The 27481-nt window shown below is 44.7% G+C and overlaps 1 protein-coding gene across 9 annotated transcripts in view; it reads left to right on the top strand.

Annotated features, from left to right (window-relative positions):
• Positions 1-27481, top strand: part of FOXP1 (forkhead box P1) — a 501131-nt gene that overhangs the window by 465761 nt on the left and 7889 nt on the right. For 8 of the 9 annotated variants that reach the window (XM_073787565.1, XM_033865275.2, XM_033865277.2 and 5 more), the window contains 7 exons: positions 4145-4228; positions 14081-14282; positions 14387-14466; positions 15071-15172; positions 19010-19131; positions 20966-21035; positions 25815-25981. In XM_073787565.1, coding sequence (XP_073643666.1) covers positions 4145-4228; positions 14081-14282; positions 14387-14466; positions 15071-15172; positions 19010-19131; positions 20966-21035; positions 25815-25981 — 827 coding nt within the window. The remainder of the gene's footprint in view (positions 1-4144; positions 4229-14080; positions 14283-14386; positions 14467-15070; positions 15173-19009; positions 19132-20965; positions 21036-25814; positions 25982-27481) is intronic. The other variant, XM_033865278.2, reaches the window with a different exon arrangement.

Here is a 27481-nt window from a genome sequence, read left to right as displayed (position 1 = left end):
TGATGTCTGGGATCACAGCGGTGTAGGAAGGTCAGACCAAGCATCCTGTCACCAGGATTCTAGCCTTAGCGTTGCGCCTTCCCAGCTCCACGACCTCGGGTTAAGTTCTCCCCCGTGAGCCTCAGCTTCCCCAGCTATAAAACACGACACGAGGACCAGAAGACTTGACCTAGCCACAGCCATCTGGGCTTCTGTGAAATCGAATGAGTGGCCGGGCCCCTTCTTCTCTCCATCCTCAGTAATTCCAGCACTTTTTCCCACATCCCAAATCCTTCGCTTATTTCAAGACTTCTTTTCTCACAAGTGAGAACCGCCACATTGGGCTTAAAATGAGTAGTCCTCCTGACAGTGTAGAGAATGAGTGTGTTCAGTGAACCCCAAACCATGTTCCCTTTTCTCTGCTGAAAGGATGAACGTAATCTCCCTTAGTTTTTATCTTTGAAGGTGGCGCACGGGGCCCCTAGCCTTCGGCAGTTATCAGCAAGTCTGGAGCGAGACCCCCGTTACGGTCTTGCCCAGTGTGGACTATCTAAAGCCTAACTTGAGGCCATGGGTAATAGAAAAGGGGATGACCTATATCATCCGAGGGGAGAAAAAGCGTTTGCTTAGGACGAGGGACAGATAACAGTGAGAAGCAAGGAAGTAAATCCATGAGAAATGGGCCTATCTTTCCCGCGCTTCTGGTTCCCTTCTTTAAAACATCAAAATTCTCCCCCCCCCAGTTAGCCCAGCTGCAAACTCCACCGAACCCCTGTTATGTTGATCCAGATTCCTAACATATACTCAGCCAGTAGAAGTCGATAGACTTGACTGATTTAACTTTCCTATTAAAAAAAAAAAAAAACGAGAGAGAAGGAATTAGGTTTTTTTGAGCATTCTCGAAGCACTAGGTTCTATGCTAAGCTTGTTATGTGCAAGAATTTATTTAATCCTCAAAACAACTCTTGGAAGTTCAGAGATTATTATTCCATATTTAGAAGGAGAAACAAAATACTTGAAAAGGTTACATAATGTGCTCAGAGTCGCAGAGCCCGGATTCAAATCCATCGAAGTCTGCTTGTTGGGTCCAGGTCCTTTTTAGCCCATTTTTGACTCTGCTGTCATTCTGCAGAACGGGGCACAAGCGTGCTAATGTAAACAAACACTGCACAAGCAGCTCCCCTTAACGTGTGTCCTGTTGTCATTCCTTTTATGCTGGGTGGTACTCCTGTACCCACCGGGAAAGCTTTGAGAGGGTAATTCCCTCTTGATATCACAACATAAAAAGACGGGTAAATTTGTCAGCTGCATTTTTAGTTGACCTTCGGACTGAATTTCCCATCTTCCTTTTCTTTGCTTGTCATGGGATTCAGTAGAGGGAACGCTGGAATATATTTGCTAATATTAAATGTTTGTATTCCCATATTATAATAATGAAGGGATGCCATGAAAATCGATGGGGATGGTGAGCTTATGGCATGATGGCATAAAAAGTGCTAAAGGATCTGCAGGCTTTTCGAAGCACCAGTGAGTATTGTAAATGCAAGACAGGCACTTGAGACAGAGGAGCTGGTTTCACTAGGTGTGAATTTTTAGCCGTTTTGCATTAAAAAAAAACCCCAAAGGTGAGTTTGGCGGATTTTTTCCTTCAATTGTTACAACAGTTTGTGGTAGAGTTAGAGCTGTTATTGATGATAAAAATCCAAAACCCTTCCAAGAATATATAGGACATGCTAGTTTACACTCGTATAAACAGCAACAAAAACTTGGATTTTTGCCTCTTCCTGTAACCTTGCCCACCTTTCCACAGTAAAGCAGAACTAGGATGGTAGGCTTGAGGTTGAGGCAAAATAAGGAACCTGGATAATTCTCAACATGGACGATGAATTCTAAGTAATATTCACACGGGAAAATAAGAAAAGATTCCCTACGGCAGTAAACCACCAGGGTTATGGAGGTGGCTGGGTATACAAATTCTAGGTATGTGTTTGCCACGTGGTATTACCACCTTTGATCAGTAAAAGGTCAGCCTGGTAGACATCTGGAAGGAAGAGAGAGGTGATGGTTTCTTCTGGTGCTGGGAATTTGGATTTCCCTCTACTTGGTCTTTGTAATTGCTCCATCAACAGTGTTCACCCCCAAATTAAGTCACGATTAATATTCATCAGACTCTTCAGTAAATATCACCTCCCACCCTTTAATTTGTAAGGTTCAGTACAACAGACCACCTCTTGTTTTTTGTTTGTTTGTTTGTTTTGGTGTTTGCGGTACACGGGCCTCTCAATGCTGTGGCCTCTCCCGTTGAGGAGCACAGGCTCTGGACACGCAGGCTCAGCGGCCATGGCTCACGGGCCCAGCCGCTCCGCGGCACGTGGGATCCTCCCAGACCGGGGCACGAACCCATGTCCCCTGCATCGGCGGGCGGACTCTCAACCACTTTGCCACCAGGGAAGCCCACTTCTTGTTTTTAAAAAGAACGACATATATGCCTCCATTTCTTCTGCTCCACAGTAATTTTAAAACAAAACATGTTTCTTAATCTAAGAATGTTTTAGTTGTAACGTCGAAAAACTTAGGACACTTACATAAAAAAACAAATAACTAGAAAAATGCCATTGCTAACATTTTAATTGTTCTAACTGAGCCACTTGGAAAACTAAATTCCTTTAGCATTATGTGTTCAGAGCATCTTTAGTTTGGCTGTTCAATAACTGACTAAAGAACAGAGGGTGAATAACATAAAGTGGCTCCTAATATGGTATCATTTTCATTTCCTGTTTGTTGAAAGATAAATGCTAACACTAGAAGGCTTCTTTCTTTCTTTCTTTCTTTCTTTCTTCTTAATTTATTCCTCCCTTAACCACAAGGGAATAAAAAGAAAAAAAAAAAAATCAAATGTGATATGGCTTGAGACTGAGTCATCCAGTTAGGATAAGCCGAAAGCTTTTTCTTTCTTGTTTTTGTACCCTTTCCCTTTTCTCTGCCTTGCCCCAATTCCTGAAACATACCCCTCCCTTAAAACACACTTTGCTTTAAAAATGTGAGTCTTACTTGATGGGGGGGGGGGGGGGCAGATAATTTTAGACTTAAAAAATTAATTGTTATTTAAAAGATTTAATGTTAATTATGTGACATTGATGGAATGCGTCTCTCTCCAACTTTAAGGCATTATTTTGGACAAATAGTCTTTAAAAGTACTGAATGAAGATTTTTTTTTCTATCTCTCCCTCTCCCTCTTCCTCCTCTCCTCCCTCCCTCCCTTCCTCCCCACCCCCCTTTCTCTCTCTGGTATTAATCTCTTCTACATTTCCCCAAAATTCTACAGCTGTTCTCTTAATATCTGTACCTTTGGGGGGGGATACATTTCCCACTTCTTTTACAGACATAATTGTCATATGTCCCCTATGCTCAACGATCTTGAACTATCAAAGATACCATTGTGTATGAAAGAGTCCACGGCAAGCATAAAGAAGGCAGCATGTAATAAGTAGTGTCTGAGTGCCTACTGCATACATCCAATTAGCAACTCATGTGCCTTCAGAAGATAACGTTTGATAGAATGAGGAGACTTGAAGTTTTGGTACGATGAGACTAGCACATAGTAGGTACTCACATACTGAGTCCGTGAAACGAGTAAGCTTTTTCTGCATTCACTCGAAAATGGGGGCTCTCTGCCTGCCTTGCCAAAGTTGCTGGCCAGTGCTGTCTTCACCTGTGCCTACCTGTGAAGAAAGATGGAGTTAATTTTGCGTAAGTGTATCTGTGTGCCTAGGAGTTTCTCCACAACCCCAACGGATGCATTTACGAGTTTTTAGCTCCCTAGCTTATTCTCCTTTGGCTTCCTCCTGAATCAGGTTGGTGAACAGGCGTGATTCACGGTTTTGTCTCGTAGCTGTCTGTGTTCCGTGGGACTCCTTGGTGCCAGCAGGTCTAGGGCTTCCCAGTTAAAGGCTCGTGCACCTTGTGTGGAGAAATCACACACCAACACCTCTAGTAACTCGGAGCCTGGCAGTGGTCGTCTAGGTTTCAAAACGATTCAGCACTGATGCACATTTTGTCGTGTGCCAGGGGGCCATAGTGTGATTTGGAATGTGTATCATTTGGGATGTTAAAGGAGTACTGCATCTGCATTTAAAGAAATAACAAAGCGTCTTCTCCCTACCAGCTTGCAAAAGACAAAGAGCGCCTGCAAGCCATGATGACCCACCTGCACGTGAAGTCTACGGAACCCAAAACTGCCCCTCAGCCCGTAAGTACTGAATGACGCCCGTGGGGGAACCCTACAGTGTTGCTTCTCCGCTTCCCTACCCCAAGGACGGAGGATCGCCTAGTCTGGCAGCTTTGAGTAGTGAAAGACTTAAGCTCCATCTGGTTCTGATTACCTTTTATGAAGAGGGCAGTGTGCTGGGCATTTAGGGAGACAGATATGGGATGATTCAGGCACAGTCGTTAGCCACGAGGCCCCACCATCAGCTCTTCTTTGGGACAGATGATTGATGCTACACCAAGGTACTAAAACATATTACGAGAGCTCACTAGAAGGGAAAAAACAAAACAGAACAGAAAGCAATCTTTCTGATTTCTCAATGGTGGAAACAGAGAACACAGCCAGACCAGGAAAGCAGAGGAAAAGGGCATGTCAGCATGGTTTAGCCAAGAGGCAGTGGGTGTGAGAAAAGGAGTGAGGGATAGTCCAGTCCAGTCTAACTGCAAGAAAGGAAAGAAAGAGGAAACACACTGTCGGAATAGTCAGAGGCTATAATTACGGAGAACATCTAACGGTCACTAAAGAGTTTGAAGCGAACATTACTCCTTCGCGGTGAGGAGGCCCAACATGGTACCCTGAAATTACATTTCACTTTTAGCAATCTCTTACTTCTTGCCTTGTTCCCTTTTATTTGACGTTCAAGAGTGTCACCAAGCACAGACAGTTAATATCAAAGTGGAAGTGTGGTAGCTGAACCCCAAATCCTGTCTTAGGCCTCATTACTTGTTGCAAATTGATCGCTTTCACAGTTGTGTTTCTTGTACACTTACAGTTCTCAAAATCTAGTAGCTTCAACTGATTATTCACAATGGAGAGAGTGCTTTGCTTCTTGATTTTTAAGATTTGTAAAATTTAAGGGTACACTGCCTTTATTTGATTTTGCTTGGAGTCACTGTGTGAAAATTAATTGAGCGTTGACAATCTATAGTTAGTACCAGCAATTTTAATCAATATGCAGTGATGCGGCGTAATGGCAAAGTATTGGTTTATCTGTTTTGACTGATTTTTTCCTATAAATAAAGCAAACATACACCCATACATGTATGATTTATGGTGATAGAAATAAAACGGAGTCAGACTATTAACCCAGCAAATATGGTAGCCTGCCAAGATGCAGTTGGCAGACAAAATTAATGTCTGAAACAGAACACATTACTGAGATATAGGACATAAAATCATTAAACACTTTGCACATCCATTTTTACTAGGGAAGAGCCCTTGGTTTCCATGTATTTTGCAGTAAACGGCTGTAGGACCCAATGTGTAGGCTACCCAAGAGAAAGGGGGGCAGGGGGAGGCCATTCAGTATCGTGGAGTCAGTAGTCAGCTGTGCTCTTGGTGCTATTCCTGTCAACCCCTTCTTTTAAGGGGGGTCCTGGGAATACTAGGAACCCAGGTGAGCAAATTGGTAAGATCCTGGCATGACTCCACTGAGTTCTCCAGCGGATATAGGGAGCTTGAAACTCTCTGGAAGTCTTCAGATGGTTGTCGTTGGTTAGGGAAATGGTTTTCCCCAGGTTGAAGGGTTTGCATCTCTAAACCTAGCAACAAGGGAGAGAGTGCGATTATCTTCTCCTTCCTCCGTGGATTAAAACCAATGATATGAGGTTAGATATTAACTATGAGAACTAGAATAATGTTTGGACTCCGCACTCTAGGAATATACTCATTTGGGATCATGAGGCTCCTTGGGAGGAGGAGGGATAAAAGCAGAAAAGGAATTGCAAAACCCCCCGGGGCACTAGCGAGCGATGGCGCTGGATGCCGGCAGGGAGCGCCATATACATAGGCCTCCATAGGCCACAAAAGGGACCCTTGGGAATCTCCATGAGGACCCATGTTAGGCAGCCAATAAACAGGAAAGTGCGGTCCTGGGGGAAATGCACAGGGCAGGAAGGTTTGTCTTGATTAGTATTTAAAAAAATGTTTTACATGCTAGAAAATTATAACTTCGAAGGGGGACCGCCTACTAAATGTATTTTTAACTGCTCTGTTGAAAATTCTCTACCACTAGTCAACATTATCTCTTAGTAGCTCAGCACAGTATTTCTTTATTAAAAGAAATAGGCACGAATATTTTTGACTGAAAAATTAATAGCTTTTGAATTCATACGCAGCAGGTTTTCTTTTGCAAAGAAGTCCAATATCGCTGCACAGCACTTCTATAACCATTTATTTGGAGTCCAAGTCAAACCTTTGACAGTTAGAGCCGTGCTACAAGCCAATATAAAGAACTCCAAGATGTAAACCAACAATAGGCCGTCTGTGTGAGGTTTGCCATTGTCAAATACATAGATTGTTTGGATTAGTTTATGTAAATGGACTGTTGTATTACCCTTTGGGAAAAAAAAAAAAAAAGATCACATTTGTGTATGAAAAGTGGTTCCCTTCACAGGCAGCATTATAAATTCCTTATCCTGTAACTTACATGTAAGAAGTAAAAATTGGTGCCTGACAAGCAGATATTGTGTGACACTCTGTTGCCAGAGAGAACCTGCCTTCTTTTCATTCATTGGAAAATAGAAAATTTTATTATAGATACCATCTTATAAATCGGGAATTATTAAAATATGTATAGGTGAGGCATTGGGAAATTAATTATAAAAGGTAGACGTGTAGTGTTTTGCATACATTTTTACTTCTTTGCCCAAAAAAAGGGGAGGGGTGGACAGACGTAGAGCAAACCCTTGATGCTTTCAACTTTAGGGATACAGAGTTATCTGATGATCGGTTCTAAGGTGCAGAAGACTCCCTTTTGCTTGTAATTGATTTATTCCACCTGAAATAGTAGAACGCACGGTGTATGTTCAGATGCCTATCGTTCTAGACTCTCTGATTTGAAGGAAGCAGTCCCTGGGATTCAGATCTAACCTTAGCTGGGGACTCTCACGTTAGAGTCTTGCCAGGAAGTTTGTGGAGTGTTTTTTTTTTTTTTTTTCTTTTTTCCATTTCTGTTTAAAAAGGAACTCGGTGTTTATTTTAAAATCCTTAGTCACTAAGTGATAGAATGCTTTGCTGTAAACGTTGCTTTTCACTAAATGCCATTTGGGTGGTAAGTGTCATTTGCTGTGTCCAGTCATCCAACCCGTTCCCATTTCACTGCCAAAACCTTCTTGGATTGTTCTGACAGCAGCCCGTAGACGTGTTCGCTGGACGCTGTTGTGGAACTCATGTTCCCATTTGGCTAATCAGAGGCTGTGCTCATCTCGGGAGAATCCCAAGTTTTTAGGCGTGGGTCTGAGCGCGACTCCCACTGGAAAGCGTGGAGAGGACCTGAATAGGGGTTTACGGCGGTCCTGTTCCACACGTGCCTCCGATAACATCTCCTCCTGCTTGCTTGAAAATCTTTTAAACCGATAAAAACCTTTCCTTTCGTAATTATACCCAGGACTCAAACTGCAGTGCACGCTGTTTTCGTGAAGAGAATTCCTGAATTTAAAATCGAATTATTGCGTCAACGAATATTTATTGGACGTGCGACAGGAAGACATAGGGTAGTTAAACCAGACAGAACCATCCCTGCCATCGAGGTGTTTGGGGTCTCGTGGGACCAACTACCAAAGACACACTCCCAGGCTCTCCCTGGCATGAGCTGTGCTGTCAGGGAGTGAGTGTGTGGACCGCTGCCCTAGACGGTGGGGGTTGAGGAAAGACTTCTGGGACAGGTGACATCTAAGGTGAAACCTAAAAGATGAATAGGAAGAAGTGGAAAGAAGCGAGTTTCGTGACTCTTTTCTCGGGTTAAGAGCAGGTGCGTGTGTCTGTGTCTCTGAGGAAGGGAACTGGGAAAGTGTGTGAAGATGATCAGAGTGGAGGGGAGAAAGGAATGGCCAACAGCAGCTGAAATAAGCTTTTCGTTTGTCATAATTCTACTAAGAAGCTTTTAATTTTATTAAGGCTGGCCCCTGCTTGGAAAAGTTTACCAGAACAGAGCTGTACATTCTAGCAATGGGGGACATACAGTGGGCAAAGGCGGGCTTGCCATACGTACAGAATGGCCCACGTGTATTGTACGTTGGCGATTTAAAAGATTCGTCTCTTTTCCGTGTTCAGAGAAGCACAAGCGAAAAATCAGGCGATCGTAAACTGTCCTAATGAGAATGATATTCTTTTGTTCCAAACTCGGTACCAGTTCATGTTCTCAAGGTAAACGCCAAAATGGATTGCTTGGGGGTGAATGCTTGTCCTTGGAGGGAGGCCTCACTCAGAGGATAAAATAATAACAACCAGCACCAAGAAGCATGTCTGTAATAATACTTTATTAAGTTAAGGATTTTTGAAAAAGACTTTTTCACTATCATATGGTCAGGAAAATACCGTAGGTCATATTCTATAATCCTGAGAACGTAAGAGGTAGGCTTTGCTTTAGGGTACTCCTCCTACCCACCGGAGAACAGCTCCCAGCTCTGGAGAAACCACATCCCTTCAGATTTGGTGGGCAAGTAATTACAGTGTAGGTACTATCTTCTTTATGGACATGTTGTAAAACACAAGAACTTGGCTATTTGAGGCGAAAGGCAGTATTAGATTTTCCTTTGCACGCATTCTCGTTTCCTCCAACCGTAGCAGTTAGGACTGTTTGGAAATCGTTTTTAGCTACTAATAAAAACAGAGAGAGAGAGAGGGAGAGAGAGAGAGTGTGTCCGTCCGTGTGTTCCCTCGCCCCATGCCCCCCGCTCCGCAAAAGGGGGGGGGGGTCTCTCAACGAAGTGGCTGATTTTGTGGGCTGCTCGCTGCAGCCTGGCTGTTGAGTTGGGGGAATAATTTGATGCCGTCATAAAGAGAGATTCGCAAGCACCACACACACACACGGGATGTTTCTATACTGTTTCTCGCGAAGTCCCCCACCCTGAGGTTCATCCTGACGACCACCTTCTCGGTCACTGCCCGGCGCCAGGGCCCAGATCTAAGGCAGTAGCAGGACCAGGCAGAGAGAGCTCTCCCCAAGGCCACCCCCCAACCCCCTGCCACGATCTGGTAACATCTTTCCCGTCCCTCCAGCCTCAGAAAAGGCCACCTCTGAACGTGAGGGATTCGTGTCCAGGATTCACCTGCTCAGGCCAGTCGAACCAACAGCAGAAAAGCGAGTGAGCCCCAAAGTCCATACTGAGCGGCTGGGTCCCTCGGTGTCTGGGTTTCAGGCTGGCCTTTTGTTCTCAGCATCTGTTCTGAAGCGAGGCAAGAGCACAAACAAAAATCCAGATGAGTCCTTATGGGAATGCTTACAACAAGTCTGTTTCTGTCTGGGGTTTACCTCAGCCGTTTGTTGATTTTTAAAAAAATGAGAGTGACTCACCGTCTTTAAAAGAGAGAGAGGAGGTTACTGTTTAAAAACGAAAGATAAATCTTTCGAAAAGGGGCTCGGCAGAGTCCCGGGCAGCTGGGCTGGTTCCAGTTGTTCGGATGGGTAAGATTTCTAGGATAGTCACCCCTGGAACTGACCTGGGAGAAAAGCTGACGGTTGAGAGTGCATAGAAACTAAAAAAATAAAGCCCAACGGCAATCTTAAGTGACATAAGAATTTAAGCTTTTGGCCGGCGTTTCAAAGAGATTATCTTTGCCCAAATCATCACATGATGGAAACTTGCCATGTAGAAAATATCAGAGTTACTAACTTTTCTAAACATAGCAACTTCTTTTTAAATAGAAAATGAACACAATCTGAAAAATAGGAAAAGAAACCCTCCCAGAGTCCCCATCCCTTCCTGCTCCAGGCCCCGGAAGCAAAAAATTCTCTCTCCCAACCTGAGCTACAGTCAGAAACACGAAGCACACGTGCTTTCATTTCTAATTGATGATTATATTATTAAGTTTTAATAGTTTACAGTTCAGGTGAATCTTGCAAGATTGCAGCACACCCCTCACCGTTCCCGGTTTGCTCTGCTGTTCTGCGTCTGTAATTAATTTTTGTGTGTGTGGTGGGGGGCGTAGGGGGTCCAGTTTTTGCAGAGAGAGACCTTAATCAAAAGAGCAGGTCTGGTTTGAACGCAGAGCCTATCTTGAAACCTTCCCCCTGCCGCATCTTATCACTCCCTCGTGACCTTCCTCCCCAAAGATGGTCTCTCCTCGAGACCAGCATGTGATCATCCAGCCGGAGTTTAAAAGTTAAGAAACTTCGATCACCGTTGACAAGGTTGACATTTCATTAACTTGTTGGTTCAGCCTTCAGATGATTCCGCGAGGCGAAGCACCCTGTGTTTGGAGTTTACCGCTTTTTGTTCTTTCTTCCCTCGCAGGCTACAGTCGTGTTTGATTTGGAATCGGGGCTCCTTTGGCAAATTAGCAATTAGAGCAATTCTGTGGGAATATGTATATATGTCATTAGTTTTCCTGCAAATTAATAGCAGGGGCAGAGGTCAGGCAGATATTTTCCACTTGACTGCAGTTCCTCTGTGGAGACTTGGCACTTGGTTCTGGAATGGCCACAGCTGCTCTCAGCCACCCTCTTCCTCTAGGAACTGTCTTTTAATTAGTTTACCTCATAGCCATCATTACAAATATTACTGCCTCCCCTCCTCGAAATAAAATTACTGTTTCTACAAAATATTCCAGTGACATCTTGCACCACTGCACATTGATGGTGGGGTCAGTCGAATGCAGCATTTAATCATTAGATCACCTCCATCCGCGTCTCCTAATTAGAGTCCTTACAATACATTTTTATCTGGTAATTAGCCGAGATTGGCTACTTCCTCTGTGGCTTATTAGAGACGGCCCAGCAGTGGGTGTGAATCACGGTGTCATTTGTCAAGCCTGGTAAAAAAAAAAAAAAAAAAAAAACAACCCTCTCTGCTCTCTTCGGGCTTGGTGTTGATTTCCACTTGGTACCTGTGTTTCAGAGCCTCCAGAAAATTCAGCTGCATCTTTCTTCGTGGATCGTGCTAACCGGGAGGGATTTTCTTCCCGACTGTTGCTTTTTCAGTAGAAACAGTCCAAGTATTAAGGCTGCAAGAATGACATTCTTTGCATGTTTTATGACTTTGTACCCGTATCGTGGGGCTTGTCTGTTCTTGTAGGTGAGCTCCCAAGAGATGGGCCTGCACTTGCTGAATGTTTCCACGAGTCTGGGGTTTGGGCAATTAACTAGAACCCAGTGGGCCTGGTGATCTTCCTCACAGAACTGGAAAGGAGCGTGCATGTTCCCTGTGGACGCTGTATTTATATTATAATTTTCATTACCTTTTAAAGAACGTCGTGGTGTTGAGGGTACTGTTCTTCCACCGAAGAGCCCAGAAGCACAGTTAGTTCTCGGAATTGTTTTACGGTTGCTCTGCCTGTTTTCCTTTGATCAGTGTCTGCATTTGACGTTAAGCCCTTCGAGGGCAGCAGTTGTCTGTTCTGTTCCTTCTTCTGTCGTTTCAGTTCCCATTGCCGTATGTTTGCTGGGGAAGATTTATTGAATGTCAGTTGTAAGCAGGGATAAAAGCTAATCCCCAGGTCCCTTCCAAAAATGAGCGTGCAGAAAAATGAACCCGGATACTGTTGATGGTTCCCGTTGTCTGGGCGTAAGGAGACTGCTATACAGAGGACCTAGAATCTCCAGTGTGTATGTGATTTTGAGTCCAGGTTGTGAATATGGACACGTTATTTAATCTCCCGTGAGCCTGTGTTTGCTCATCTGTGAAACGTGAGTAACAACATCTCAAGTGTTCGTGATGGTATGAGAATTCAGCGAGACCAGGCGGTGGCCCGGGCTTCACAGCGTGGTCTTTACAAATGGTCCCCGTGACTTGCCCGAGCGCTGGGATCCTCTTAAGCCTAAGAGCATCTGCATTTTAAAAGCTGTATACTGATGAGCATTAGCCTTCCGTGCGCTGATTTCCTTGACCCGTTGCTGGGGCTGATGCTTAGACACGCTGTTCCTGTACTTGGTCAGTGATGAAGGCCCAAGGCAAAGAGGAGGTCAGCCCCAGCTTTCCCAGATCTGCTCCATCCCGCCGCGGCTGCTACGCCGGACCGTGAGCACTTAGTTTGCAAATGTGTGTCACGAAGTCAAGTTTCCAGCACTAATAAGAAAAGCAGCTCCCAGCGTCTGCCCAGCTTGCTGGGGGATTCATAAGGGTGGTACCATCTCCACAGCTTGCTCTTATCAGGCATGGGGGAGCATGGGGTGTAGGGATTGGTGGTGGGCGGGGCGGGGTGGGGTGCGGCGGCGGCGGCGGCGGCGGCGGTGGTCTGGTGTTGGCTGAGTCAGCATTTAAAGGGAGGGAGAAAAAGGAAAGCCCAACCAAAAGCTTGCAACCCAGCGTTCAGTTTCCAGTGCCATGTTTATGTTTTTCCATTAATACTTTCTCAACGATATTTGATCTTTCTCATTACTAGGGTATGAGTAAGGTTGAGTCTTCCCAACAAATTAGAACTCTCTTTTAATCTGTTCTTTGATTATGATCTCAGAGGAATCTCATTTTTAATACTTTCCACAAATAATGTCTTGGACTTAGGACTGTTGCAGTGGTGAACCAGACTTAATTTGTTAAGTGATTCACAATCTGGTTTGAGATAGTGATACCAAGTAAGGCTACTTTGCCAAACTTCCTTGGACTGGGGGCAGCTACGAGTTCCTCAGAGGGCAGTTCTGGGTAAACTGTAAGAACTCTGTTGAAAACAACCAAGTTCTTCAGTGTAGCCAGACTTAATATTTCAGTAGCAACGAGTTTTTGCAAAGGGGGACAGGCTCGTGTTTGCAGTTATTAATTAGAGAAACACTTCAAGGTGCAGGCGAAACAGATAGAAAGAAAGAAAGAAGGAAGGAAGGACCGAAACAGGGCTTGTTGATTTTCCTCTGTGCTCCTGCAGATAACTAGCGTGTGTTTCCGGACTTGAAGCGTTGGATTATTCCATTTTGTTACTACACATTTGAAACTGGAAGGAAAAAAATTAAAATGTTTTACAGTTCCAGATCTCTCCTATGCCCTATTCTTTTTAAACAAATGATTCCAATCCCATACTGGATAGAGTTTAATGAAGGTGACAGAGAAAGCTTTCAAAGATTAGTCTCTGCCAACTAATGGAACTAAATGGATGTTCACTGGATCCGGTGCCACTCTTTTTAATACAAGTCACAGGCCAAACCTCTCAGCAGTCGTTCCCGTCCGTGAAGTTTCATCCTGGAGTTGAGTGAGCCCGTCCCAGTGTGGTGTAGCCAGTGGCTATATGTGGCTACTCTGGTACAACTTTCCTTTTTATTAAAATTAGGTAGAAACAGTTTCTCTCTTGTACTAGCACATTCCAGAAAGTTCTAAGAGCTCAGGTTGATACCAGTGTATCCCAACTGGTGTTTCCTGAAACATCAGCGTTCGTGGGGCTACAAGGACTCCCTCTCCCGCTTCGAGATTTACAAGGCATACTAGGGTGCAAAGTCGTGCTTAAAGAAACGTCCTGACCCAGAATTTCTCAAACTCACCAGGCTAGGTAACCCCTTTTGGGTCTGTAAACGCTTGTTTAACTGTCTTTGGGAAAAAACCTGTCTCAGCAACAACAGGAAAGGAGAACATCGTAAGAGATACTATTTGATAAACTACATGGGTGTGTGTATCTGAATCACTTTGCTGTACACCTGAAACTAACACAACATTGTGTAAATCAACTACAATAAAAGAAATAAATTAGAAAAAAAAGAATCACAGGACAGGATGCTAGAAATTTTAGTAAGTAAATAAAGTGAATGGTTTTTACATGGGAACTCGCCTCCTGTTTCAACTGATGATAAAAATCTACTGTGAGGCATAAAACTAGCCAGGCCTCCCCTGTATAATTCCTGCTGCATTGCAGATGCTTTCTTGGTTGCTCTGTTTTTTTCTGAAGGTCTTCTAAGAACTGTTCCTTTCCTCACAGCTGAATCTGGTATCAAGTGTCACACTCTCCAAGTCTGCATCAGAGGCTTCTCCACAGAGCTTACCTCATACTCCTACGACCCCCACTGCCCCCATCACTCCCGTCACCCAAGGCCCCTCCGTCATCACCACCACCAGCATGCACACGGTGGGACCCATCCGCAGGCGGTACTCAGACAAATACAACGTGCCCATCTCTTCAGGTAGATGCTCCATTTTTGCCGCGGGGAGAACTGTGATCGGCAATGCTTGTCGACCAGCCTCTTTGTAAAAAGTGATAATTAACAGGACAATGATTCTTATTTAGCAGATATTGCGCAGAACCAAGAATTTTATAAGAACGCAGAAGTTAGACCACCATTTACATATGCATCTTTAATTAGGCAGGTAAGTAAATAACGCGGTATGAGAAATTATATCGGAAGGTATAGGTGTACATGGATGTATTATATTGATGCAGTAGATTTAAAACCGTTTAGTATGCAAGCATGCTAAAACCTGTTCTATAAGGTTTTTTAAATCTGCAATATATAACATAATTGCTTTTGATTAAGTATTACAATACGATGTGATTATTAGGAAATTCATTTCACACAACAGTGAAAATGAGCCTGTTTAAAGATGGCAAGTCAATTATCACAAGCTACAGTAATCTCTGATCCCTAGAATTAATCTGAGCTCTAAATAATTACTGAGCTTTAATCAGCTAGTGAAATGTTTTGCATTTCTCTTTGATTCTGCTTTATGAATGACTAATAAATTAATATTTCTGTACGGAAACAGAAATAAAAACTCCAAACAATTAGATAATTCCATTTTGCATTTTGCTATTGAACTGGTAAATACAGCCATTAATCTTAGAGCATTTCGTGAAACCTTCCTTAGGATTTAGCTCAGCGTCACGATTATTTTATGTTTTCAAGAAACCGTACAATGGCGGTTCTGTTGATTTGGTCATACATTATCTTTCTCTGTTGCCTTTGCTTCACAGGCCATTCTCGAATCTCCAGAGAAGCAGCTAACACTAAATGAAATCTATAACTGGTTCACACGAATGTTTGCTTACTTCCGGCGTAACGCTGCCACATGGAAGGTAAGCTTTCTTGCAGGCCTGTTGAGTCTTGGGTCTTGGCATTTATAGGAGAGTTTGTTGTCGGTAAGATGCAGGTGTTGTAAGTTACGAACATATTGTTTGGCTACATTCAAAGAGTCTAATTTGTAGGCATACTGGATTGAGAAAATAATTCCACTGGGGTTAAAATGCTGGGATGGAAGAGCCCCATTATGTTGGCATAACGAGTAAAATCATCTCTCTCTGGTTGGAATGTGTAGGAAGCTGTCTCGTGTACACAGACCTCATGGTTTTCCGTCTTCAGCCACCAGCAGTATTTGCAGAGAATGCGTAGATAACTTTTGTGTGTTTTTTTTTAACCATCAGGAACCTGGAGAAATGATCAGATACACTTGATCAGATACACTTAACTTTCATTGGTTGGATATAACCTCCTTAACCTATGCACTCCAAGTACTAGCAAGGTATATTAGAGTTATTACAGGAGAACCCAATATATGTATTATTAAGGGTTTGTTTGTTTGTTTGTTTAAGTCGAGAGACTGTCCATCGGATATTCATAGGCACTCTGGGGAAGAAAAGCAAATTCTGAAATATGTGACTTGACTGTAATAGCATTTGCTGTAAAACGGGTCAGATTCCATAGCTCCACCTGGGATGCCCCCAGCAAGCCTTGGGGGTCACATGACATACCTCAATCCCAGTTCAGCAGCTGGTTCGTGGGTTCTGTTAGTAGTGATTCCATTGTATTCGGTTAAGCCCTCACCAGTCTTTGGATTTTCCCACTTTAAATTTCTCGGTTTTTAATAGTTTTGCTTTAGAAAAAGGGTCAGCAGATACAATCTGAGAGTCATATATTTTTTTTCGCACCTTTACTACTATCTAGAATTCTTGTAATCCCTAAATTCCAAAAAATTTAGAAATATTTAAAATGCAAATATTTTTGGATATTTTACGCGTTATTATTAGAAATAGGATAGGAATTTATTATAGGATGCAAGGAAAACATGCTTTGCTGGATATACAGGTCTTCCTTGCTCCGTTCGTAATTTATATGGGAGAAAAACAACAGCAGAAACAGAAAACGCTGTTTCCTCTACTACATTCTTCATCAAATAGCGTTTTGAAAGAATATAACCAAAGAATTAATTCATCAACCTTACGGAGCTGTGAATCATCTCTGATGGCCCAAGGTAGCTTTTTTATTTCCATTAAGACACGTGGGCCCCGAAGGAACCTAGGTTCAAAACCCTTCCCTTCTCTTCCTCAGCCTGCCTTGAGATGTAAAATAGAAAACAGTCTTCAGCTGTGAATGCTTTTCAGAATTTCGGAAGTATAAGCATGAAGCAGACATTTTCTTCAGATTGCCTTTTATAAATAGCGAATGATCAAGTTTTAAAATAATTACCCGTTATGAATGTGATATTTAAGCTCAGATCTTCAGATTTAACTTTTTCATTTTCAGAAACTGCAGGGAAAAGTGCCCTTCATATAAACAATCCTAAATGAAGTATTTAATGACTCATAAATACGTATAATTTTCTCCATGTGTCCTTATTTGTACTGTCATCTTAGACAGAAGATAAAATGCCCAGTTAAAGTCATGAGTGGAAAGAGTTCACTCAGCTTTTGTGGGAAACTCTCCATTTCCAGTTGCTTTTGCTTGGATGCACAGTCTTCGAAAACAAAACTTAAGTTTTGACTTTACAGTTTTATTTACATGGCTATATAGTTCAGACAGGTCTACAGCAGTCCTGTTTTTCAGACATGGCTTTACAATGTACACTTCTGTACATTTTGATACTTACTGGAAAACTTAGACAGTGATTAGGATGAGATGATGATTTCTTTTCCCAGTAAGGTGTCTGATAGGTACACATGCTCTGTCTGGACTTTTTTTCTTTCTTTCTTTTTCAGGAAATTTGGGTTTATTTATTTCAGCCTCCTCAGTGTCATGGTAGGAGATAAACAGTAGACCCTTAGCATCCTTTATCCTCTGCCTTTGTGCAGTATTACAAAAGAAAGTGCCCACTTAAAGACCAGACTACAGTTTATACGCCAGGAAATTTGCCCTACTAGCTGTAGTTATAACATGCCCAGCATTTTTCAGAGATGTTTGTTGTAGACCTATCAAACCTGTTTGAATCAGGGGTGTCCTTTCGTAGTCAGCTGGAAGTCTGAACCCACCCCAGTTATGCTGACATTCCTCAAAAATTCCTTGAGCCTTTGTCCTCTGGCTTCTCCTTGTGAGCAGTTCGTCATGCCACGTGATAACACTTCTCTCGTCACCTTCTAAATATTCCATATCAGACAAGAAACATCACCATTCTCTAGCATGACTCCTCACAGAGTCGCTAATGGCGATCATCCAAAAACAGAAACACCTCTCAAAGTAGAGATCAAGATTTTCCACTTGAGGGCCTCCCTGGTGGCGCAGTGGTTGAGAGTCTCCCTGCCGATGCAGGGGACACGGGTTCGTGCCCCGCTCCGGGAAGATCCCACATGCCGCGGAGCGGCTGGGCCCGTGAGCCATGGCCGCTGAGCCTGCGCGTCCGGAGCCTGTGCTCCGCAACGGGAGAGGCCACGGCAGTGAGAGGCCTGCGTACCGCAAAAAAAAAAAAAAAAAGATTTGCCACTTGGAAGGATGAAGTATATCACAGGTTAAGGGGAGGAATACAGACTGTGTGAGCAATAGCAGCAGATGGATTGAGGGACTTACAAGGCATGTGAGGTGTGGTGTAAGTATCCACTTCTCCAGCCCCTGTTGTCGCCTACTCATTCCCTATAAGAAGAAGGTTGGGAGTAAATGATATGGGTCTCTTTGAAATAGCCTCGTGTCCAGGTTTGAGTGTCAGTCAATCACCTTCACCCAGGAGAACTCAGAAAGAGATGAAGCCATGCTTGTTAACTGTACCTAGTGTAAGTAAGGGGTGCGGATTATTCCTGAAACTCAGGAAGGATGAGATGTCAAAAACTCTTCACCCTGCAGTTGAGATGCTCCTTTGGCAGATTACACATGTCAAGGGTCTCAGCTTAGGAGTGACGGGAAATGACTTTGAACCCTAAGAAAGAAACGTGTCTATGGAAAGAAACCATCAACTTAGAGTATCCTCATTTTGCCATTGAGAGTTCTACTCATGGGTTCCTTTGGCATTTTCTCAGTTAATTAAAAGCACTTGCCCATAGTAAGGGCCAACATTTATATAATTGGGAAGGTAAGACCTAGCTTGATAATGGATACTGACCCACTGCAGGGTCATGTCACTCACTGCCGCCCCCGCCCCGGTCCCATCAGCTACAGGAGGTGATACTCTCGATGGTAGAAATCCAATGTCAATTTCTTCATAATAGACCTGAGCAAATGTGTCGAAGGTGTTAAAGCCAACACTTTGACGAATTAAAAAGAAGCAAAATGTATTTAACAGTAGGAATTATCATCTTTCATGGTTTAAAAAAATTAAAATAAATTACCCCTTTTGTCTGAGAGACAAGTGGGTTTAAAAGGGACGGTTTTGTGCTTTACCTGTTTCCTGATTTTGAAGTCGTATTAACGTTACTTTTATATTTTGGCCGTGAAACCTATTTGGGGGCTAATAGGCGTATTAAAAAAAATCTTTCCTCTGTTTAACTGTTCACCAGAGACTAGACTAAAATGCCAAAGCACAATTAAGTCATCATTTGGGGTTTTGATTTTGGAAGAGGCCCCCCCTTCACCACAGGAGGGTCATCCATGGGGGTGGGAGCTACAGTTCTCGGGGACGGTTTTACAACTGTGGACTGTTAGGCTGAATGTACTGCTGTTTTTGGAGTCTTTTCTTATAGAAAATGTAAATGTTCTCTCTTTTATACTTGCTGCAGAATGCAGTGCGTCATAATCTTAGTCTTCACAAGTGTTTTGTGCGAGTAGAAAACGTTAAAGGGGCAGTATGGACAGTGGATGAAGTAGAGTTCCAAAAACGAAGGCCACAAAAGATCAGTGGGTACGTCCACCATGTTTGAACTTCTTAGCCTAGCTTGGATTGCGCTAACAAGTGTTAACTAGAGGCTTTTGGCTGCTAGATGGTGTTAGACCAAAGAACTGGTTTCACGTTGTCTCAGTTAAGGGAAGCAAAAAAGCATTTCATCCCTCCTGTTTTGTATACCCACCAGTCCCCCTGCCCTGCTTGCTGGTCTTTGTTGCATCACATGCTAGTAGCTTTTAGGTGGCAATGCATATTAACCCTCACAAACCATTGGCTTATGCTTATTGCATTTTATTTTCTTTCTCCTGTTCCCTGTATTGGATGTCTGTTCTGCCCCCAACCCCGCCTCCTTTTGTTGCCACTTCATCTCCTTTGCTGCTGCTCCTATCCCAGGGTGCCATTCGCACCAACCTCTCACTGCATAAGTGCTTTATCAGAGTAGAGGATGAGTTTGGGTCCTTTTGGACAGTTGATGATGAAGAGTTTAAACGTGGCCGCCATATTCAACGAGGCCGTCCTCGCAAATACTGCCCCGATGAAAACTTTGACGAGCTTGTCGCACAGTAAGAGCCTTTACTTGCTTTTGTTTTTTGTTTCTGCTGTTGCTTTGGCTTTGCATGGTTGACTCATCCCATGATAGTTTTGCATTTCACCACGTAGCAGTGCCACGGCTTTCTGCAACGGAACTAAATCGTGTGATTTGTACATGTATTTCTCTCGTTTCTCTTTGGAACACCAGTGCCTTGAATAATGCTTTTTTGACGTCTTTAATGCAAATATCGGTTGGCTTTTGATTCAGCAGCTTTACGGGGACCCTATAACCCAGTGCTTTTGCGTGACCCCCTGATTCCTCCAAGTGAAGAGGAAACTTCCTTCTTTAGAGTTAAAATGTGTATTTACTGGGATACATTTCTTCTTCTTGGCTCACTAAGTATAACGATATAAATATAGTGAAATGAATGCCAAAAGGGCCCCAAGCATGGGAAAGAAATGGAGACCCGTGCCTCTCCTTCCTTTAGGGACCATTGGGAAACGTACATAATTTCCCGCCCCCCCCCCCGCCCACGGAAGCCACCCCTTTCTTTCCCTCAGTAGCCTCCTGTATGATTTTTTTTTTTTCCAAGTATTTGTATCCCTCCTGGCTACAGCTGTCCTTAAAACAACATCTATCTTGTCTTCATTTGGTCGGTAATGGACACAGCATCAAATTATTCTCGTACCCTCCCAAATTGCGGCTGTGCCCGAAGGACTGGAACCCCAGCCTCGGCTGCCTGACCCTCCCCTGGAGTAGCCTTCTCTCCATCTTCTTCTTTTGGCAATAAATGAGCCTTGAAGATCTTTTCTTCGGAGCTACCCTGCCGTTCCTCTAGCATTCATTCTAGAATTCAAATCCTGGAGAAGCTTAAGAGGCAAGATTCCTCCCGCTGGCTCCCAGGAAACCCTGCCAGTCCGCTCGCTGACTTCCCCAGCCCGAGGCCCTAGAGCATCTGCCTTCCTGCTGGAGTCCGGGCCAGGGAGGTCGCTGTTTTGTGAGACAGACAAGAGTTCATCCGTGGAGGGAGTGCCCGAGGCATTGATTACTTAATCCAAAATTTTACCCCCAGTTTGCTTGAACGGGAAAACTCTCTCCCACCCCGGGGCGGGGAGGTTCACACAGAGCAGCCCCCCACAAAGCCAGCGCGCGGCGGGGGGCGGGGGGGGGGGCGAAACCCACCTTTTCTTTGGTCTTCTGGCTGGGGGACATTTCTGATTGATTTGGAAAGATAGCGGCAAGCTTAAGACGAGACTTCGCGAAAAACACTCGGGGGGTTGATTGCGTTTAACTTTGAGTTTTTATCTTTCTCTTATGCAGTAACCCTTCCCTTATTAAAAACATGCAGACCAGCCACGCCTACTGTACACCTCTCAATGCAGCTTTACAGGTAAGATGAACGGCCGTCCGGACTGTGCCGCGGAGGCACATGGCTCCCGCACTCATTTCAAAATATATTAGCCTCGCTCTAATTAGATATTAAATTTTAATTCCGTTAAACTTTTTTCTTAAGTGCACAAAGCATCGTACTCCCTGGAGGCAGGCACGTCGGGCTGCTTCGGCATTAGCAAGATGCTTAGCATTTTGAATATTGTGGCAAAAAAATTAAAAGTTCACTTATTAATATTTATCAGCAGTATCATAATTTCCATCCTCTTATTTCAGAATTTCACTTGAGGCAAAAATACCACAAGTGTAATTACTCTAGCACAGCTATTAATGTGCTGGGTGATAGGCCACTGTGTCACATGACCTTCTATTGTTCACGGGTTTAAAGAGAAAGCGGAGCTTTTTTTTTTTCTTCTTCTTCTGCTCCTTTTTCTTTTCAAGTCCAGTTTGGCCTCTTTTCACTGGGGAGAGCGGGGCGGGTGGGGTTCGGGTCGCTTGGTAAAAGTAAACTGTTTTTGTTCAAGCGATAGAGGTGTTGAAGGAGAGACTCTTTAGGTTTCCAGCGGATTGCTCAAGGTTACGTAATAAGCTCGCAGAACGTTTGTTTCCTACTGACAAACCAGGCCCTCCTTACGTAACCGGCGTTGCCAGGGGACGAAGCCACGGGGATTGAGCAGGAGGGAGGTTACCACCCAAACGTGAGTTACCGGGGCAGCCCTGGCACCCGTCAAGCCTTTGAATTATCGCATATTGCTCCGTTACCCAACAGTAAAGTCATCTCTCAGGTCGAAGAGAAGACTGTAGTACACTTCCTTAAGGTTTACCTGGGTACCCCCCTCCAGAGTTCGTAGGTAGGCAGGGTCCTTTGGCCCGTCCGTGGTCCTGTTATGTTTTGACCCACCTGGATTGTTCTAGACCGCAGTCCAGAGGGATCTCGGTAACTTAAATGACAACAGTCTACACAGATGGATCTGACGTTATGTGATCCTAGCCCATGACAGACCTTTGCAGCATGCGTTCTCGATACTTAAACATGACAACGTCATGGGCTCCTGCAAAGGGCTGTAACGCACAAACAGATACTAAAATTTTGTGAGGGAAGGGCGCAAATGAGAGAAGTGTAAAAAAGGCTCCTCAAGGGACGCTAATGATGCAAACTCGGTGGAGACGCTCAGCGTTGAGGGGAACAGAGTGCAGGGAAGAGGCGATCGGGAGGGGAGCTCTGGCTATTCCTGTTTAACAGCGGTTTGCTGAGCACCTCCCCTGCGCCCTGGAGAACCGTTTTCCCAGTTCGGTCAGCAGGAGCTCAAGGCTCCGGAGGATGGATGATACGCCTCTTACGCAGTTTCAGTGCAGAGGCAAATTCACTGACCTTAGCTTTCGCGCGCACGCGCGTGCGTGTGTGTTTAGCCTGAACCAAATTTAAGAGGAGGAACTGCTTTCTGACAGTTTCTTTTAATTACTTGCAGTTCACACCGTAACTTTCGAAAAGCAAATGAAAAGCACGCTTAGATGCTGCCACTGTAAATACCGTTCATTAGTAACTATTTTCCCTGGAGTGTTGTAAAGTATGAATTTAAAGGCCGCTCTACCTGGAATCGTATTAAGATCACAGGCACATTTTACATTCATGAGGCGGCAAGGCCAAAAAAAACCAACAACAACGACACAACAACCCACCAGCAACGGTGATCCTCCATCCTCTGGATTCTCTTGACTCTGTGACTAATGTCAGTTAGGAGGCTTTATCATTACAGAACTGTTCTCACCTCTAAAACATTTGCTCCTGGCCTCCTCTGCACCCTTTCTTATTTTCAGCCATAGCCCCAAACTCTGCTGCCGTTTTCCAAGAACACTTGGTGTCCATCCTGCAGTGAGGTGAATACATGCATCTCAAGTCATGATTTGAGGAATGGATCTTTTTCCTCTCCTCTAGGAGTCTGGGTCCCGGGTCAGTAGACAGTCCCCTAGGACAACTTTCTGCTGTGCAAATTAAATAAAGAGTCTACCAGCAGGCCTTCCCTTCCCGCCCACTTGCATTTTTGAAGGCAAGTAAAAATAATAGTGGAACAACATCTTCAAAAGATTACTAGAGCAACATAACGCGTGATATACAATATATAAAATAGGACAGCCGAATCCACTACAGAAATAAAACATTGGACTCGGGACAGATTGCAGTATGCTCTGAAAAAGTGAAGTAACTAAGGGTAACCGTAAAGCTTCGTATTTATAGACTGCCTTTCCCCCGGGCGTCTCAGAGCGGTTAACAAACATTCCAAGAGGGACAGGACTTAGGGACTTCTGCACCTTGACTTAAGGACCTTTGTTCTTTTTTTTCTTTCCTTTTTTTTTTGGCAGAGGGCCCAGTGTGATATGAAACCACATACTGTGGGCACAGGACCACTTATAAAATTAGGTCCATTATAAAAATTGTAAGCCTCCCCCCACCCCTGGCCCCCTCTCCTAAATAGACATCAACGACCAAAAAAGAAAGAACCACTAGGTTAGACCGAAGCCGTTGGTGAACATTTTTCGAAGCTCGGGTGGGTTGCTTTGCTCTGTCGCTCAGAGAATGTCCGAGAGGCTCTATCGTGAAGGAGCCACCAGGTTTCTCTACGCAGCCCACTTGATCGTTTTTTTTTAAAGGCGACCAGGCTGGTTTTTTTCATTTACGTCTTTTTTGTCTGAGAATCAAGGGATCAGTGTAAAATGCTTACCTTGGGATGCCTTTCACCACTGTCAGCCCAGGTTTTATGATCCAGTCCCCATCGGAAATAGCTTTGCCCTAGAACGCATTAAGAGCCACGGAGAACGCATCATCCCCAAAAGGTTGCCCTGTACGTGACCAGCTCGTCCTAAAGACTACATCCCCCTTTTGTTTTTACTTCTCAATCTTTGACTGACTTGAGAAGCTGCGAAAAAATACCAAGCTAGAGAGGGGCCCCACTTTCGCCACATTCTGACTGCAGCAGTGAAATGGCTTTGTGGTATTTCCAGGAAAAAGAGACTCACATGATGGTCCCAGCAGAACTTCCATGTCGGGGAGAGGCAGGACCACTGTGTTGTCTCAAACAAAGACAGTCAAGATGCTTGTCCAGCTGCACCTTGGGGCGGGGGTAAAAAAATCGGGCAGCGGGTCTGTCTTTTCGCTCTGCCAGAAAAGAAAAAAGTGCTTTATTGCAGTCACAAGAGATCTGTTGAAAGAAGTACTTGATGCAAATTATTTGACAAACTGTAGGAGAGTGAGGAATGTTCAGATGTGCTGTTCATCAAAATGAGTTCACCACATTTGGAAATGAAAACAGGATTTTTTTTTTCCATTTTTTAAAAGAAGGCAGTTGTTATATAAATTCAGAAGTGGCGGGAAGGGAAGGGAAAGCTGTGGGCTTGCGGAGGGCCTGCCTTTGAAGTAGTCCCTGAGCCAGGGCTGCGGTAGGTGTGGATGGGGCATCCATCGCGGGGCTTGGATGGCTAAGGCGTTTCTGGCTTTGGAGTTAGTTTGTACAGCGAGCGAGACGGCGATTGTCTTAATAGGCGGATTCTCTGCAGCCCAGCTTTGTACGCGTCCTCTCTTGGTTTTTGGCTCTTACTGTCTCACCAGAGCCAGGATTTCTAGACTAGTTTGGACTCGTGTATGACTGGCCAGTTGGAGTCACCACGCCAGATTGTCTTGTGATTGCACTTTTTTCCTCATTAGGATGGAAAGGCAGGCATAGTGTAGTCTGCAAGAGGGCCGTTTTGATAAATCTGGGTCTAATTACAGCCGCCAGTTTTTGAACGTCTGTCCTCTTTTAATAAAATGAAGAGTCACTGGGTCAGGATCATGACCCAAATGCAGCAATATGGCTACTTCAGCCCAGTGATAAGTATGTCTGACTATTGTCCGCATCTCAGGACTGGGGTGGTCGTTCTGTTCAACCGCAGTAGGATAAAAACAATGAGCAGTATCCCACCACGGGGTTGAGGAGTTCTTTCTTTTCCCCGCCACTTCCACACTTGGTCGCTGACACTCGCTTGGAGGGAGGGACTTTGTCACCTTCAGTAAGGATGTACTTACATACCCAGAGGAAATACCATTTACAGCTTCCTTTTGCCAGAGATTTCTTGCTTCTTCAGTCCTCCAATTCCAGGTGATTGGTCAGAGCCTGAAAGATTACCTAGAGTTACCGTTCAGCCAGTTATCTGAAAACTACACTAAAAAGCTTCAAAAATAATTCATTCCAATGGAAATGATGGGGGCGGGGAGATAAAAACGGATTCCACTTCTATACTCTCTTCCTTTTCTGTAGGCTCTAAGACAAATGGTTATGGAAGTGCTGCTAAGTTTGGGCTCTGTGGCCCGAGTAATCTGCTCAGATCTTTAATAACATCCAATACTGGAGTCATCGAAGTGGATAAAGAAATGAAAATTCCATCATATGTCCCTGTGATCTAGAAATGTTCCGTTCCTCTTGAAAAAAGGCATCAGACAGAAACCTCGTTACTGGTAGATAGCCTTGTCTAAACCCAGATGCCTCTACCCAGCAGGGCTGACCGGAGCCCTCCCTCCCCACGGGCGCTTTGGTCCCTCCAGCTAGCTCTCTGAGACCCAGCCTGGGCCGTGTGTCAGCAGCCTGACTTGTGAAGCACAAATCCGTCTACACCTATTAGAAACTTGTCTTTTCCAACCCGTGCCAGAATGCCGTGAAACCGAAGATCATTGAATCCACCCATAACTGATAGCCTCCCCGTCTGTGTACACCCTTGTCTTCATAACTCTTCTCTCGGTTGATGGCAGGCTTCCATGGCTGAGAACAGTATACCTCTATACACTACCGCTTCCATGGGAAACCCCACTCTGGGCAACCTAGCCAGCGCCATACGGGAAGAGCTGAACGGGGCGATGGAGCACACCAACAGCAACGAGAGCGACAGCAGCCCGGGCAGATCCCCTATGCAAGCCGTGTGAGTACCCGCCACCCCGGAACGCCTTTGCCGTCACGTCCCGGTCCCCCTGTTCTAGGTGCACACCGGCCCCTTCTCCTCTGGCGGCTTTTGACACCTTTTCTGTAACTTCTGATTTCCTAGAACCCAGATAGAAGTGGGTGCGTCCAGAAACCCTTAGCTCGGTTCGCACCTAGGAGGACCGTTTACTGACGTTCCCGTTACAGCAGTAGGCTTCACGCGGCCCCACGAGTGCCCAAGGCCATAAAATGGGTGACACCTGTGCTCTTGGCCTTCGCTTGCCCAGCTCAGGCCATTCTCGCAGCCACATTACCTTTTCCTCCTATAGCAGTAGAACGCATCCCGGTGGCAGAGTTCTTCGCTGTCTGTTCACCGTGTGGGCGGGCTGAAGCTAGCGGGGAGGCAAAGGATGCTCGTTTACCTGGTTACGTGGTACGCGGAAGCGCGGACGCCATGCCGAAGCGTCATTACCAAGCACTGACGATGGCACGAACGAAAGGTGGCATGGTTCATAGATTGCTCTTAAAATATTAAAAGGAAAATTAACAGGAGCATTATAGCAGCAGACGGCAGTAATGAGCACGCCCAGAAGCGTACGGAGTGAGGCACGAGGGCTATCCCAGGCTGCATGTGCGTGGCGTCAGGACCAGGCGCACCACGGGCAGGGCCGTGCGTGCTGCCCCTTTTGGCTGGGTGATGGGAGGCAGGCGGGGTGACGGTAACGACTCCCCGTCTCCCAGGAAAAGTTTTAAACGAGCAAAGAAAGCACATTTCCCCAGAGAGGATTGGCGGGGGATGCTGTCGAATGACAGCCTCTGGCTTTGAGCGAGTCTCTGCGAAACCCGCTGCCCGCTTTAAAGGGATAAACCTATTCAGTGCTGACCGTGCTGTCAGCTCCTAGAAACGAACCCCTTGTCTACACAGTGTCTCCGAATTCCTGACCAACGTCTTATTTTAAGAGCATTTGAGTGATGAGAATGGAAAATATGACCTGTGGCAGTTAGCAAGAGCATGAACTGGCACCTACCAACAAAGGCAAAACGCTGTCTGCCAGCATGGGTAGCTTGGTGGGTTTGGAGGAATCTGAAATTCGATTCTTTAGCATTTGAATTGCATGCCCAGAGTGCTTTGAAAAGGACCTTTAAAGATGAAAATAATCGTTTTAAATTTATATCAACAGTCTCTTAGCATTTACTCCACAGCATTTTAAGAATGTGTTTCTCTCTCACGCCGCTACTGCCATCGATCTTCCTTCGTCAAGCAACCTGGTCTTTCTGACTTTATTATCACACCCGCATTCATCTCGAAATCGTCGTCACCACAGGAGTATTTTACTAAGCTATTAAGGAAGTTCAGAGCACACGTAAATTGGCGTGTGCGCTGCTTCAAGGAATACTTACTGGAGCAAAAGCATCTGAAGTTACTGGGTGGAAGAGAGACTGTCTGTCTGTCATAGTATCCACAGACCGCTGACGTTTACCTGATGTGTGTTGCTAGTAT

Source organism: Tursiops truncatus, chromosome 10 (genome assembly GCF_011762595.2).
Source record: "Tursiops truncatus isolate mTurTru1 chromosome 10, mTurTru1.mat.Y, whole genome shotgun sequence".
Lineage (NCBI taxonomy): Eukaryota > Metazoa > Chordata > Mammalia > Artiodactyla > Delphinidae > Tursiops > Tursiops truncatus.
This window is presented reverse-complemented; position numbering and strand designations above follow the sequence as displayed.